Below are 16,046 nucleotides of genomic sequence, written 5' to 3'. Positions count from 1 at the left end.
CCTTAGAAAATACAGGAACAATAGTCATAATTAAAGAACAAAAGCAATGTGAAAAGGATTATGGTCTAGAGAGGGGGGTAAAATGTCATCTCGCTTCAGGCTTATTGATATGGTAAAACACTGTAACGTAAGTTTCCTTGTTTATTTTCTCTGATTTTACTAGTAATTCAGGAAATATTTACATTTTTAATAAATGGATTCTATATCAATTTCTACTCTCCTATTCTAACAAGCAAAGCCCACAGTGTTCTGTGGGGCAACTGGATTTTGTAGTCATAAACCTAAACTCAGGAAGATTATGTTTACATTAGAATGTAGTTCAAAAATTATCCATACTTTAACACGAGACAAAAATTTCTATCGGTGGTAAGTGGGAGGGGCACATTTCACATTACATTTCATATCTCAAATTTGACATTTCAGATGTTTTTAAGAACTAAATAATCAGGGATGTTACAGTGAAACCCCTCTATACCGGACCCTCAGTATACCAGAATTCTCTCTAAACCGGACAAGTTTTGGTCCGGAAATTTTTCCCATATATCTTTCGTAAAATAAACCTCAGTAAACCAGAACCTCTCTATTCCGGAAACCGGACAATAATTTCGGTACCAAACGCTATTTGACAATAGAATTCAACCCCGCTAGTCCGGAAAAACATACCCTTGTATCGCAACTACCGTCACAAGCATATTTGCGGGTGTATAAATTGAGTCTACAGGGACAACTTCTAAACTCACAAAATCATTGTTTGCATGTTTGTTTATACTGACGCCAAGCGATTAGGTGTGATATCACACCTATTCAAATGGAAAACAAAAGTAATTTGCAAAAACCTCAGTATACCGGAACCCCCGCTAAACCGGAAATTTTTATCAGTCCCAGCACTGTCCGGTATAGAGGGGTTTTACTGTACAGACCATAGATTTAGCAAAGATGATTATCTTATTCTCTAAATCACACCAGGTTCTCTTTCTTGCAAATCCTCTCAGGTGTTGTCCTTACCAGGACTTGAAAAAATTTACCCACAAATAATATTATCTTCACTATTTCTAATTTCTCTTATTGACAACAATAGCAGTTACTCTAACATTCCTTTATCATGCCCCTTCACTTCTCAGCTTCAGTTAGGATGTTGGTTCAACTATCCTGTACATCATTAGACCTTTTTAGCTTCATTGTTTGTTTTGACATTTCAGACCATGTGATGCCACCTTGGGAGTTGCTTCTTTCATGTGTAAATATTTTAACAAGTTCGTCATAAAAGAACAACTCTCGAGGGATTGTCATGTGATCTGAAATTGGCAATTTGCATACGAAGGTAAATGGGTCTATTGAGGGGTGCAGAACAGTACTGATGGCATGTCTACAAGACACTCATTTTCACCATCCATTTGCCTCAGCTAAATCAAACTCAAAATCACAATTTATCTAAGTTTAAGAAATGAAGGTCGTGATATAAGGAATGTTGAGACAAGTTCTATGCTTTCACATGTCAGTACAAAAGGTATTACACATTTTTAGCAATTCATCAATACATGTACATATTTCCATGTACATAATAATTCTCTAATGTAATGTTTCGCTTAACTTACTACCCAGACATTCTAAGGGTCATCAAGTTGTCATGCAATGACCCTAAGAATGTATGTTTTCCTGAGCTGTGCTCAAATTTGCTTTGCAAAATAATACATTTAGCAGATCCCATTCCTGTCGAGAAGTTAAGTCTATGTTCTCAGACTACACAGGTTTGGGGACTAATAATTATTATAGGCCATTTGCATATAAGATGACACACTACCACTATCACAATCTGTCTCACACAATCTTTTGTTTAGTTGATAACCACTACAGTATCTGTCTCTGAAAATTCTCATAAATAAATATATTAAAGTTTAAGAAGTAATTTTTCAGAAGAATTCTGGTAGTGCTAGTAATGACACCATCATGCCAACGACCTAACAAGACTACTTAAGATAATGATAAGGTTTTTAGTAGGTTTTTAAATTAGACAGATGAGCACTAAACAGAGGCTGATAAGGGCATGAAACATAAATTAGATGTCAGAAGGTTACTAATTAACGCAAGTGGCACAAAGCTGTGTGTTAGTTATACAGTCATCATGACAGAAGGCTCCGCACATACGACATACTTTCATCGCTTTCATTCTACATCTGCAGTTCTTCGGCATCAATGAATTCAAACTACTAGTAATGGTATTTGCATTGGATGGCAATAAACTTGACAGCGGACGGCTGACAGTATCATTACTGGACTTGAAAATTGGTTCCTTTGGAAAATTGATAGATGCGTTGCTATTAACTTGGGTTGGCGGATTGACACTTAAAGAATTGAGTGTAAAATCTGGATTGATATCTTCAGTTCGTTTCACTATAGGTGTACTAGAAGTGTTCTTTGGTTTTGCTTTGGTCGTAGAAGACGGCTCTGCGATAGGAATTTTAATAATTTTCTTGCGAGTTAATAGTTTTGATGCTGGTAACATGTCTGGCGGTTCGAAATTCCTAATGGCAGAGAGTGCATTGGAAGCTTCAGATGCCGACAAGATAATGCTCACAGCACTGATCTTGGCTTTTGCTTTACTGGTCAATGACTTTGCGGCTTCTGATCTCTTTAGTGGACCTACACACATTTGCTTGTGTTTTGTTTTACTTGCTTTAGTTAACACACTAGCTTCAAGCTTTTTTACAGGAACTGTAAGCTGAGGCACAAATGCATTATTTAGCTGCTCAGTCTTTGATGTTACAGTGACATTATCTGCTTGCATTAGTCCAGTATTTGTGAGGCTTCGGTCTACCAGACTTGGAGGTTGCCAACACTGTAGAACATTCAATGGATTATCTGATTCAGGTGTAAGTCCAGGAAATAGTGGAAGCATATCGTTGTCCAGCCTGGATAAAGATCTACAATAACAAATCTCAATGAGTTTTCTCTAACAGGAAAAAAATATCAATTGAAAACATTTGATCATATAATAAAATACAAAAAAAAACATTTGATTATATGAAACAGCCAGCTTTTGAAGGATGAGTTTGTCGTGATGAAGACTTAGTGCTGTACTGCCTTAAAATTTTACCACCTTTGTGGCTGTTAAACTGTGCACTGATTGACTGGTAATATTGATGAGCTATATTAATAAAAATCTGATTGTGTAGTTCCAGAAATTATCATACCCCCTCCCCCATAGTGGAACATTTTTAGAGACCCCCACCCCCACCCCCAGAAATATCAATTTTCTTCCATACAAACCCTGTAATTTTGTTCTTTCTCTGACCCCCCAACCTGTGGGGGGGAGGATATTTTTTTTGAACTACATATTGAAACGTCAGAGTGAAATGAGGTCCAAATAAACAATATTGATGTACTTACTTTTGTCCCCAAACAGGTTCAAAAAATTTGGCCTAAAAGTGAAAAGAAAATATTAAACTATAAATAACTCTATAAAGATCTCTATAAATAAATCTATGGATATCAACACATTCACAGTACTTCCTAGATTTGATTTGCTTACTAACATTGTGTATTTCCAGAAAATATCCATACACCACCCATGGAGGAAACAGGAAATTCTGGAGGGGAGCAGGGACCGGTTAGAGAAAGAATAAAATTACAGAGCTTGTATGCAATACAATTGGAAGTTCCTGGGGGTAAGGGGTATTGATATTTTCCAGAACTACACAGCAGAACAAGAGGCACACTATAAAAGATAATAAAACAGATACAGATAATAAAAGAATTTTGAATAAAGTCACTGCTAATGATGATCTGATGCCTGAAAATTTCAAAACATCTTAGTTTTAAAATTTTTAGAAAAATAAAAAGAAACAAGCAACCTTTCTGAAGTCATTTTCCCCTTTACCTTCCATGGATCTATTTTGGTTAATTTCTCTTCTTCTGTCCTAAGTTTTTGTTGCATTTCTGGAGTAAATTCCCCTAAGAATATAAACAAATCATTCTCAGCAACGACAATTACCTTATCTCAGGGTGGCACATAGGTTACATGTGACACATGATTCTGGCTAAAATAAGTGCATGATCTGTGCAAATAGCACAATGTTGAGCAAGTTTCATGAATATTAGAGGTTAACTGTGATTTGCAATGTTATTGCTCTATTGAAATGTGTGTTTCCTGAATTGTGGGGGGAAGGGGGGTTAGTAGGGGTACGCAAATCAGCTTTTTTGGATCATTTTAATGTGTACACAAGAATAAACGCATTGAAAACTATAAGATTTCAAAGGAAAAAGCATTTGCGTGGATGGTCTTTTTAATATTTTTTTCCAGGTTCCTCTTAATCTAAATTGACATTTAATTCAGACATTTGCTTGTGCTCTTACCATCTTTGAGGCGATCTCTCCATAAATGACAAGTACTTGTAAAGAATTCATTGGTAAATGCAGTAGAAGATGGCCTGAGGAGAAACAAAGAATAATAATCCTTAATAATCATTAATCATAAGCTCAAACAGGTTTATTAGTAGACAACTGAAGCAAGCTTTGCTCAGGGTGAATTGATGACTCTTGAGACTCCAGAGTATGCAGGCTTAGCTTCAAATCCAGGAGCTGCTTGATTTGTTATTCTAATTTCTGCTTTTATTTACTGACCTCAGAAGTGAGGCTAAGCCCGCATACACTGGATTTTGAAGAGTCATCCATAGGCAACGCTGGAAATATCCCAAATGTCATGCAAAATTTCAGGTTTGGCAGGCAAATATAAGGATGCACTTGTGCCAAATGAATAATAAAATTGCATGCAAAATTTACTTGAAAGATAGGATTGTTTTCTACTTCAAGCCCTGAATAGGGGTAGTTGAGTGGGGTACATATGGTGAGGCAACTTTCTAATTTCCCAGACTTACGAAACTTTATTTTTTTGTAACATATGATACATTTTACAAGTACAGAAAATTCAGCTGTAAATTAAAATTTTGGCTCTGCGTCAATATTCATGGGGTGCAACCAGATGACTCAAAATCCCTGGAGATATTAATAACAATAAGACAGCTGCCATGTTAGATGATCTAACAAGAGAAGCTAATGAGGAGTACTTAACGGAGGAAGACGTAACATCCACCCAAAGAATACCGATAGTCAAGTTTTAACACAAAAGAAACTACATATGTTATCATATTGTTGTTACCCTACCTGAGTCCACCATCTGGGCCAACAACCCGATCAACTTTTGGCAACAGCATGAGTAGTTGATATTGATATGCAGGTGGCAAGAGGTGGAAGGTGCGATTATTTAAAAGGCTCTGAAATAAGTAAGGACAGAATAAAAAATTAAATTATTTTAGTTTCTAGTGTTAACTTATTGTTATAACAAATAAGCACTTGACAGAGCTCTCATACGTAATCTATGAAACAGTACTACATACTTTTGTAATAAGTAGCATTGATAGAACAATAGAAAAAAATAAACAAATCAGTATTAATATTGCTAATAACCAACTGCAAGTACAGCGGTGGTGCAGCTCAATAGGGTCAAACTTTAAATCATGTGAAGGGCAGTCTGGCAGCTGCTATACAGTCCAAAAAATATAACCCCGCAGCACACAGCTCTAACCAGTTTGAATTAGTCCGGGTTGTTTTAAGATGAGGGAGTAAAGAACTGAAAGGTGGGGGGAAATAGGTCCTGTATGACATCTCTGAGTGAATAATGTTGTGAAAATGATTTGTAATCTAATATTAAGCATATTAAAGACACTCACCCTTAGAGGAACGCTCGCTAATATGGATTCTGGAGATTGAAGGTCCACTCTACCCTCTTTGGTCCTCTTGATCTGGTCAGCTAGAATAACAAAATATTATTCATATCAAGGTGTTCAAGTTTGGAATTAATTAATAAAAGATGTAAACATTTCTTCTTTAAGGTAATATTTCAAAAACAATCAACTTCTAAATTCTAATTCGATCTCTGGGCTTTCACTTAGTTTGGAGCCTAGCTCAGACTGTTGTGATTGTCTCACGCTGTGATACGACAGCAAAAAGCTTTGTAGATTTCAAGAGGGAATTGAGCCCAAGACCTGACTGGCTACCATGAGGTCTTCGGAGTAATTCCTGACTTGGGAGCATAATTCTTTTTCCAAGAATATTAGCTAGAAATGAATTTACAACTTTAAATACCATTTGGCTAACAAGGCCACCCCTCTATTATGATAGATCAAAATGGCGAACTTTGGAGTAACATACCAACACTCATTTTCTTGTATCGCCTTTGCTAGAAATAGAAAGAAGAAAAATATCAGCACCATAAAATTTAAATTGCATACCATTAAAAAAGGGAAGTTAAAGGTTTAGAGCTTAAACATGTGCGTAGTTTAGAGGAAATAGTGCTTCAGCTATCAAGGTGATATCCCTTGAGTATCATAATATTGGTGTAACTGTTTACACAAAGTAGGAACAAGGAAGTATGGAAATTAGTGTGTCTTTAGCTATTTACAGCTACACCATGGAAATGTTTGAGATAACAGGGGTTCAAGATATATAGACACATGGTAAAATATTATAGTGATGCAAGTCTACAGGACAAAGCTTCAAAGTCTGAGATAACAGGAAGTTGAAGATAACTGGGGCTTAGGAAAACAGGACTCCACTATATTACCCCCCCCCCCCCCACTGAAATAAATTATTATTTGTCTCTAAATTATTTTCCTAAGTAACAGTCAAGAAAATTGACCCCAGCAATTTGGTTTGACATCCATACTACATCCATAATTCAATAAATCCCTGCTGTAAATTGAAAATTCATGTATACCTTTTTAGTGTGTAGACCTGAGAATTTGACCATATTTCTTGCCGCAGCAATCTGTGGTGTAGTGTGACCGTCACCATTGACTGAACCATCCACTGAACTAGCTGAACTAATGGAGCTTGAAAGCTTCTTCATCTGAAAATATGAAGTGAATTGCTTCGTTAAAGAACATTACAGGACAATGTTCCAACATTGAACTTTTTTTCATACTTTCATCAATATTATTTTGAAAGATATTTGTTAACTTGTATCAAAAGTGCCAAAATAATTGGGGGTCACAGCACTCATTTTGGAGATAATTTGTACGGTTGTACAGTATTTAGGACTAATTTCTTTAAAAACCATTGGAAATTGCATGCAATATTTGGACTGAATAGATAGAGAAAAAAAACTTCCAACGCTAAACCTTTTTTTAACTTTACAAGAACATGTTAAATAAGGAGACAAACATATACATAAAAAGAAAAATAGGGGTCACTTATTTTGTTTAATAGAGGTACATGCGTACAAGTTTGAAGTTAAAAGCTAGTTTTCTTGATATTTTGCCCATGAAAACATTCCTATGACTTCATCACGATGAAGGCATGCACACTAAACTAATGTGAGAAAGATAGCGACAAATGATGACCACGAACATCCTTCAAATTGAAAAGTACTAGAGTTTCCACATGAAGTTTATGTTGAACTATTGACGTTTCAGCTATGCTGGCCGTAGATGATGGCCAAAAGTCAATGTGTCAACAAAATGCATTAAATAAAACATTGGTTAAAAATAATCATTGGTTTAACATATAAGTTCTGACCAAAAATTGGCCAGTCCTCTTGACCGGTCACTCTGACTGGTCACATGTTGTACAGTCCAATGTCAGGGCTTAAAATAACGGCTGGTAAGTCACTGGTCATGGTAACTGGCCAAGTAAGTTTTCGCTTAGTCATACCTCATTTCTGGCTCAATATTACTGGTCAAAATGACTGACAAAGCAAAGATTTCACCGAACAATTAACAGCTCTTACCAGACATTGTTTAATGTCTGGCCATTATTTAAAGCCCTGAATGTGATCAGCCATCATGCCTGGGTATTGTGCAGCCATTACTTTTAGCCCTGACCGTGAAAGGCTCAAAAGTAAAAATATTCTTGTACCTTATTTTCCCCTGAACTCTGGCCTTCACTCATCTCTCCTACTGTCCCAACCTTCAGGTTCTTCAAGACATTTTTAGCCACTGGTCTCGGTCTTGTACTATTTGGCTTTGACTTCTTTGGGGGAGGCTGGCTGACGCGGACTCTTGGGTCAGGAATCCTCTTACGGTTATTTTTGCTGCTTTTTGACAAGGGTCTTGGTTGCTTTGGTGGAGGGGATAGAAACGTTGCAGCAGATTTTGGCAGGAAAGCTGTGTTGTCCTTTTCTGTGGGGGAACCACAGGAGAGAGTCTCTTCTCTCTGGATATCTGGTACTTCCACAACTACAGCAGGATCAGGACTTTCTTGGGGAATTGGGGATGGTTCTGGATTGTTTGTAGAGGCAGAAATAATGGAAGGAGAATCTAAAGGCAATGGAGGCTCAGAGTATGAGAATACAGGCTGTTGGCTTGATACTGTGCTTACACTCGGGGAAGATGGATCATTATCTGGAAATGAAAATATTTCATCAGTTTCAAATATTGAAGCAGGATGACGAAAATGGGTGAACGGGTGAATAACTGGAAAGATAATGAAAACAGCTGAAAAGGAAAAAATAGGAATTACTTCAAAATGAAAAAAAAAAAATTCTATAACAGTGACGATGTAATCTTTTAGAAGCTAAACCCATCATAAAACAACCAAAGTAGTAATTTGCAAAAAAAAAAAAAAAATCCACAACTTTTTGTTAGGTCATTTTTGTCATATAAAAACCTTGTTTACTAAGATGTTTTATGACTACTTTTGGTCTTAATTGAACTATAATCCAATATGCCAATTCTTAATGTAGTCATACAAAATGCTGATAATTAAGGATGAATGTTATCAGAAAAAAACCTTCCTTGTTTGTAGTTTTAATACATTTTCACCAGACCAAGGAAAACTTAACCCAATTTATTTTTTAATCTATAATCATATTTATTTTGAGTAACATTTACTTTCCATTTTGTAATAACCTAGAAAGAAAACTAACCAAAGTAATAAATCTATGTAATGTGGAAAGGAATTATGCCCAATCTAGAAGTCTATTGCTACCAATGAATAGCATTTTAGTCCATGTTTTGCTTATCTAATATTTTTAATAATATTAAAAGTTAAGGATATAATGAGTGTGCTTTGACAATTATTTGGAATAATATTCAGTTACTTCATGGTAAGGACTGACCTTTGCAGTTATTCATAACAGGAATTGTGCTTTCACTTTTGCTTTTCTAGGGAATGGAAAAATGCCAACAATGAATTTTTGCTGCAGTTTATACAGATATAATGAATGTGGTATTTGTTGTGTGCAGGTGTAGGCCCACATCTTTAATGTGGATAATGAGATAAATGTTAATGCAAAGATCATGAGTAGCTTCTTTAAAGAAGACAAATCAAGTTTGTCGAAGATCATGAAATGGAGTTCATGGCATTCACAGACTGGATTTCATTATTTTTATACAGTGTTTGAGTGAATTGAGAAGAGCTGTGACATTTGCTGAAACAAAACAACTTGTACTGTTGTATGCAATACATCTTTGTGCAAGAGCATTACTTTATATCACTGCTGTTTTTCTATCGGATATGAAATTCAGAGATTCTTTAAACAGAACCAATTTGAGGGATAATAATTACGTCGTATTTTGTTTCCTGCTAAAACCCCTCCTCCTCGGAATATCTCTGATGAACTTTCCTTTTTATATAATTATTGTTGCCACTGAAATGAATAGTCATTTTTGAATGACACTAGCACTGGAACAATTATTTTCATTCAAATCAAATTTTTTATCACCTTAAAAAGCTCAAATAATATACCATGGTCCTGATGCAATGTTTTGATTGGTGGAGCAGTAATCTGTGAGCTGCGATTGGCTCAAAGAATAACATCTTTATGTATCGCGAATGTGCTGTACAACAGTCATACAAAATCTACACTAACAGAACATTGGGTGCTGATTTAGAGCATCTTTCTCATGTTTGAAGCATTCTGATGAACAATTCTGCATAATACTGATAATTTCTATAGAATCATAAGCCTTCACTGGATCATGAATTACTGGTGTCCAAAGATATTTACAATTCAAGAGTGATAGTTTCGCTCATAAAATGGCACTTTGATCATGGAACAAGCTCCCCAGGTTTGTGGCAGATACTCATATGTACATATAATCAATACATGTATAACATATTTTTATGTATGTATCTCATAGACATATTTTGCTCATGATAACTAACCTTTATTCCATAACAGCTCATGCGGCCTTCTACTTTATAAAACACTGCATCAGAACCTCGAGAATGATGATGAAGCATGGCATTTAAGCAGGCAAGAGAAGAGGTACCACGGCTAAAACAAAATACAAAGAAATACTTAACACAAACAGATCATTTTATTCAACTAAAACTTGTATTTGTATATCCCTTGCAGGGTAAGCCTTCCTGGAGGGCGTGAGAAGTCAGACAACTGCTACATTTTGCTCCAGTTTAGGAGATGAAAAAAGTAAATAATGAAAAAAGTAACCTGATCAGTGTAACAATAAGATGATAGAAGTAACCTGAACACAGCATAATAATATATACTTAGAATATTACTCCTTTATCAAAGTAAAGAATTTCCATTACTTCGATTGAGGACTATCAGAAATGTCATGTAAGTATACCTTTATTATTGCACAATATTCATGTTACTTGTACCCTTCCTGTTTCATACACTGACAAAGCTCTATATTAGCCAAGGTAGGCATAGGAAGGTGATTGAAAATGCAATGAAGTGTTCCGGTCAACATTTCATTTCAAGGCTTTGTAGACGTTAATGTCTGACTGGGATGTTATTGTCAGGATCTCCATATTTGGTGTGGGTTTATCATAAATCAATTAAACTGATCAACCCAGAACCAAAGGTTGCCCACTGGTTACTTTTCAGTTTTCCACTTATCATGTCCAGATTGGGTACAACTATAGAATACCCCGCAAGGAAAAGTATTATAGTAGGCTGCCTACGCGCCTAAGCATTCATTGTAGGAATAATTAATCGTGTACCTTGGGGTTAGGTTTATCGTTAGGATTGGGGAAGGCTTTGAAGGAATAAACAAGGGGTTTGTAGGTTTGTAGCCGCGTAGGTTGCGTAGGCACGTAGGCTGCGTAGGCATGTAGGCTGATTAGGCAGAGAGACATGATGAAAAATACACTGAGAATTCATATGAAGAATTAATCACCAAGTAGGCCACGCACATTCCTTAGAAATGGCTTTCATTTGGCGGGGCATTCTATAGTTATTCCCAAGAGTGTGTGCTGCCAGGTTACTGCATGAAATTCAATTTTCCTCTTACTGATATTTAAATGAAAGACACTCTTTAATATTAACAGGTCTTACACAGATTTATTAGCCCTATCTTGCCAATATTGTGAGGATATATTATTCAGAAAACAAAATTATATCTTATTTTTTAAAGATTTTGATTAGAGTGGTTTCAAGGGCAGAAACAATACAACAACATGGCCATCCCACCACCAGAGGCTATCACTCTTATAATTATGAAGATTTTACAGATGTAGAGTGTAAAACTACAGGAAGTAGTGAAGAATTGATGCCATAACAACTAGAACCAGCTAATACTCCCAAATTTCATTTTTTTTAATTGTTAAGAGCACGTGAGATGAGAGACATAGCTAGAAAATGACGGAATATGGAAACGTTTCACTCGACTCGTATTTTAATATTAGCTTGGTTCATATTCCTTGTTTCTTAAGTCTAGAAAGATATCTGTTGAACAACCGTCCCAAAAGCAATGAATACAGCCTGGTTTTGAATAAAAATCTGGGTTCTTTTTAAAACATCGAGAGTGAAGTTCATTGTAAATGCGTCATGTCAAAATCTCAGTCAACAGCAATGTAGCAAAAGAAGCAGAGAGAAAAAATAAATAAAATATATTGTGCTGAGATTTAATGGCTCGATTTTCTCTACAGCTAGTAAATTCATATCGTCGTTTTGCAAAAGTGTACGTCGTTAATATTTATTGAAAGTGCACAACGCGGTCGAGAACAGTTCGTCAAGATCCCAGAGCAAAACTAACCCACGTCACTCACCTTACGTCTCGAAGCTTCTCATCCTGAATGACTTGCAAGATTTCCTTGTGGGTCATAGGACAGCCGGCTCTCTCTAAGACCTGTTTAAGGCAAATATACCATTAGTAACGATGTAACATAACGAAGACATCGAACTACTTCTTCACTCATAACTTACGATCTTCGAGGCCTCTGCCCACGTCAAACCCTTGCTTTTACGTTTATTTTCATTCTTATCGCCGCTCATGTCGACGGCTGGTCGGCTGAAAATCACTTCAGCCTTGTGGCGGAATTTAGTAGCTCTTGAGCTTCTTGGAATCCATAGGAATTATTGATTATAAGAGAGGAGTAAAGACCATTTGGCCCGCCATCTTGAACAACCGAACGGTCTAACACTGGATCACGTGACAGTCGGGTCCGTCTTGACCCAGACCTCTACAGTATTAGCATTAATAGACTGCGCTCTTTATATAACAAAGCTAATAAAAATATTAAATAGTCTTTAAACGACTTCATACAGAACAAAGCACTAACAGTTATTATTATTAGTAGTTTATATTAAAAGCGAGGGGGTTGAGTATTAATCCCAAGATATTTGGATTTTTTTGTCCAATTAATAATTTTTGGTCGCTGTCCTTTGATTTGAAAACCTGACATGTTTTTATTTTTTATTTTTTTATTTTTAATTACGTACAATATTTTTGATTTTTAAGACTGGGGTTATTGTAGAAATAACGTTAATGATTGTGGTTTATCACAGAGAATAGCTCTATGGAAGTTTTTAAGAGCGAATTTCATAGATTTATCGATGATCGAACGGAACGCAAAATACAATGTTATGTCTCTGAATTCGTGTGAAAAAAAAATTAAAAGTAATCCTGAGTTTTATGATATTTTTAATAATTTATCTCCAATAAAATTGTATTGTGAAGATCTCTTGTGAGACGTATTTAAACATATTTGTGCGTATACGAATAAAGAAGTTAATATTCGTTGATTACTGATTAACTACATAGGTCATAATATACGCTCGCTTGATTGACTATAGACAATGTCAATGTAGTAACTTCCTAGCGTGAAAGTAATATACTGAGTATATATATATATGTCATTTTTCGCTATTTATTTGTCAGATATAACTACAGCCACGAAAAGCCATGTAATTTATAAAGCCAGGCAGATTCTTTTGAATATTAATTCAAAGCGAAAGCTCAAAGCGAAACAAGACCAGGACTTGGCTTCACTATCGACATGTACGATGTAGTTGTCAGATTGCGTCGAGCAAAGATCATCTTATTAAGCTTGATATCATCAATTATTTCGAAAATAAACTCCGTAATTTAAGGCAACAATTAATCGTTTGTTTAGGAGCAACGACGAATATGAGATTTGTGTATAAATAAATGCGAACTTCGCCTCTCCGTAGCTTAGCCCTTTACTTGACGCAGAAACATTATTGTGAACTTGAAAAGAGTTACTTTCTTGAAATATCGTTTCTATGTAAAACATTGTTTAATTGAGATTTTGAGGAGGAAGAAACTAGGACGAACTAGCACTATCGACACGATTTCTTATATAACCAAAGGTTAACTATGTAATTCCATGACATTATTTTATAATTTGCACAAGTGTATATCGCACATGCTACTTGTTCTATACATTTAAACACAATGATGACACAGGGTCGATTGCTCACGCATCGTTTTCGATTAATTTTATCCGGGTTAGTCCTTGGCTGGTCAAATCAAACTGAAATAACTTACTACACTCACCGTATTCCATTTTCCTTGTCTCGTGCTCCAAATGTAGTTCGAGCTGAGCCCCGTTTGAAGTTCAACCTGACATGCGCGCCTTATGCGTACCATCCCTTGCGTCAAAAGTGCTCATATACTTCATAAAAGTCAGTTGATAATCGCTAAGTGAATACTGCCATGCCATTGGTCCGTATTGCGATACACAATCGCTTGGCCATAAAGCAGATAGACAAAATTACTGAATTCAGAATCAAGTTGTACATCTGTCAACGTTGATTGCAACAGCTCCCTTTCTTCAAGAAAATCGAAACATAAGCTCGTATTGTATTTATTATCAACATAATCCCTCCACTTGTAAGTATTTAGCTGATACTCCATTGTACAATTTTACCATAAGCTTACTTCCGTTGGGGAAAGTAAACTTGAAAGGAGGAAAAACTAAAGACAAAACCTTTAAATTTCAGATATTATTTTTTTTCATCCAAAAAACGTGAATAAGATTCTGTAAAATGTCTGGAAGACAATATTTGTCGCATTTTGTTGCCAAATGACATTTAGTCAAGATATTATTATAAACTATATCATATGGTTTTGGCGTTAAACTTTTTGTAATTTTGCTCTAAAATATAGACTTCAAAACCTTTCTTCAGGGAAGACGGTTTTCTAAATTTAATTTCAAAGTTCATAGCCAATTCTTATCCATTTTTTCAATGAATTTTCGTCTTTTTTTGCCACTACTGAATCAGACGGCATCATCATCTGCATTTGAGGCTTAGACCAAAGGTCATTCCAAAGAAATTTTATAATGTACATCTTTGTTAATTATACTTTACTGCATGGTTCCAGAGTCTTTCTATTTTGAATGAATATGTAATACATATATAATACATATACATGATATATATATACTTAATCACCACATATTTTTACGTGCGTTATTGCACGTATCTTTTTTTATGTTTTGACTTTAATTCCGGTTTAATTTGAAAAAATCTTTTCTAAAATGATCGTATACCTTTTATTGGATTTTTTCAGCTGTTTGTCGGCTTGTTAATGCTTGCAAGTGTGCAATGCTTTTCTTTACTGTCTTGTGACTGAATTATATGTGTACTACTAGTAAGCATATACTCAAATCTCCATAAGACCTTTTTTCCTCACACGTTTTTTAAGTTTAATTCATGTTTACATCAATTAATTCCTAGCTTGTACGAATTGACTCTGTATCATTGCGCTCTCAAGTATACATACTTATAAGGACTATAACTTTAAGGAGCTTTTAATGGTAAATTATTTTTGGCCATTTTTGATAAATTTGAACTTTTTATTACCTCATATTCGTAAATTTCTGCAATATATCTGCTATTTTACTTTTTTTTCCTTCAGATTTAAGCCCACAGTCCCGGCACCATCTGCACAGTCTTGTCGTAGTTATGCCACAGTTACGAGGAATGGTTGAGCGCGCTATGCGCAGAGATATCCTCCAGGCGGTTGCTTTTGCTTTCACTGTTGGATTTTGTTACAAATACTTTGTTGCTTGGCCAAAGAAGGAAATATACAAAGAATATCATATGAACTTGGACGCGGAAAAAGAAAGCGAAACTGATAGAGGCAGACATTGATGCAAACATTTGAGCAGAAACAGGAACGATGTGACTGAAGCAGTATGTAAAACCATCCTAGAAACATTGTAAAGTAACTTAATAAGAACCACTAGCTTTAAGTTCTGTCAGATATAACTTACGTTATTCGCTTTGGTAGAGTACGAACACTTTAAGTGTGTAACATAAATACCACTAAATACTGCTAAATTATGCTAATCCTATTGTTTTCTATTGTTTAATTAGCACTATTTACTACTAAATAGTGCAAAGTGTTGCACGCTTTTAGTGTTTGTACTCTAGTACTTAAATTAACCTAGTCTCTTTTTTGAAAATATAACGAAGATTTTTGTGGAGTGTAAGTACAGCCTTTTCCCCGCTCCACATAAGCATGGTGAATAAGCATCGCGAAGTCCCTCCCCGAGAGGAAACGAAGACGCATACTCGTCCCAATATTTTATGCAATTTTTTCCCATCTTCCTTTACTCATTTTTTCCCGTTGTTTCTCCCTCGGCAAACAAACGAAAAACTCAATTAAATAATAATAGTAAATTGGATAACAATGATTATCTTTCTTTTTTTATGCTGGCTCTCCTCCCTATATATATATTTTTTGTTGTTGTTGTTTATTTTTTGTTGTTGTTGTTTCTTCTTCTCCCTCAAGTCCGTTTGTCTCCGCTCCGCACTACCTCAAGGCTGAAGA

At 35.5% G+C, this 16,046-nt stretch overlaps 2 protein-coding genes across 6 annotated transcripts; one reads left to right on the top strand and one right to left on the bottom strand.

The window, feature by feature from the left end:
- Nucleotides 1-128: 128 nt before the first annotated feature.
- Nucleotides 129-13,896, bottom strand: LOC116290333 (putative Polycomb group protein ASXL2). Of its 2 annotated transcripts, none has more exons than XM_031697337.2 (13): nucleotides 13,764-13,896; nucleotides 12,013-12,092; nucleotides 10,162-10,273; nucleotides 9,113-9,158; nucleotides 7,912-8,396; nucleotides 6,773-6,904; nucleotides 6,208-6,235; nucleotides 5,727-5,806; nucleotides 5,161-5,270; nucleotides 4,354-4,427; nucleotides 3,878-3,951; nucleotides 3,388-3,419; nucleotides 129-2,921 (listed from the first exon to the last, which is right to left on the bottom strand). In XM_031697337.2, exons 1-13 carry the CDS (start codon nucleotides 13,854-13,856, stop codon nucleotides 2,075-2,077), a joined length of 2,193 nt encoding a protein of 730 aa, XP_031553197.2. In that variant the 5' UTR covers nucleotides 13,857-13,896; the 3' UTR covers nucleotides 129-2,074. The 2 variants fall into 2 exon arrangements, with proteins under 2 accessions (XP_031553197.2, XP_031553199.2); XM_031697339.2 differs by lacking the exon at nucleotides 13,764-13,896 and adding an exon at nucleotides 12,170-12,384.
- LOC116290342 (cytochrome c oxidase subunit 6C-like) lies at nucleotides 9,862-15,978 on the top strand. 4 transcript variants are annotated; one of them, XR_016120243.1, is made up of 4 exons: nucleotides 9,862-10,064; nucleotides 10,178-10,264; nucleotides 10,355-10,426; nucleotides 15,129-15,978. XR_016120243.1 is itself a non-coding variant. In XM_089032897.1 (2 exons), exons 1-2 carry the CDS (start codon nucleotides 10,570-10,572, stop codon nucleotides 15,362-15,364), a joined length of 243 nt encoding a protein of 80 aa, XP_088889023.1. In that variant the 5' UTR covers nucleotides 10,433-10,569; the 3' UTR covers nucleotides 15,365-15,978. The 4 variants fall into 4 exon arrangements, 1 of the variants encoding a protein (XP_088889023.1); XR_016120244.1 differs by lacking the exons at nucleotides 9,862-10,064; nucleotides 10,178-10,264; nucleotides 10,355-10,426; nucleotides 15,129-15,978 and adding exons at nucleotides 10,433-10,576; nucleotides 11,379-11,887; XM_089032897.1 differs by lacking the exons at nucleotides 9,862-10,064; nucleotides 10,178-10,264; nucleotides 10,355-10,426 and adding an exon at nucleotides 10,433-10,576.
- Nucleotides 15,979-16,046: the final 68 nt, after the last annotated feature.

Source organism: Actinia tenebrosa, unplaced genomic scaffold (genome assembly GCF_029948245.1).
Source record: "Actinia tenebrosa isolate PJP-AT-01 unplaced genomic scaffold, QUT_ActTen_1.0 PGA_scaffold1__47_contigs__length_23844297, whole genome shotgun sequence".
NCBI classification, from domain to species: domain Eukaryota; kingdom Metazoa; phylum Cnidaria; class Anthozoa; order Actiniaria; family Actiniidae; genus Actinia; species Actinia tenebrosa.
Note: the sequence above shows the minus strand (reverse complement) of the source record. Positions and strands in the feature narration are given on the sequence as shown.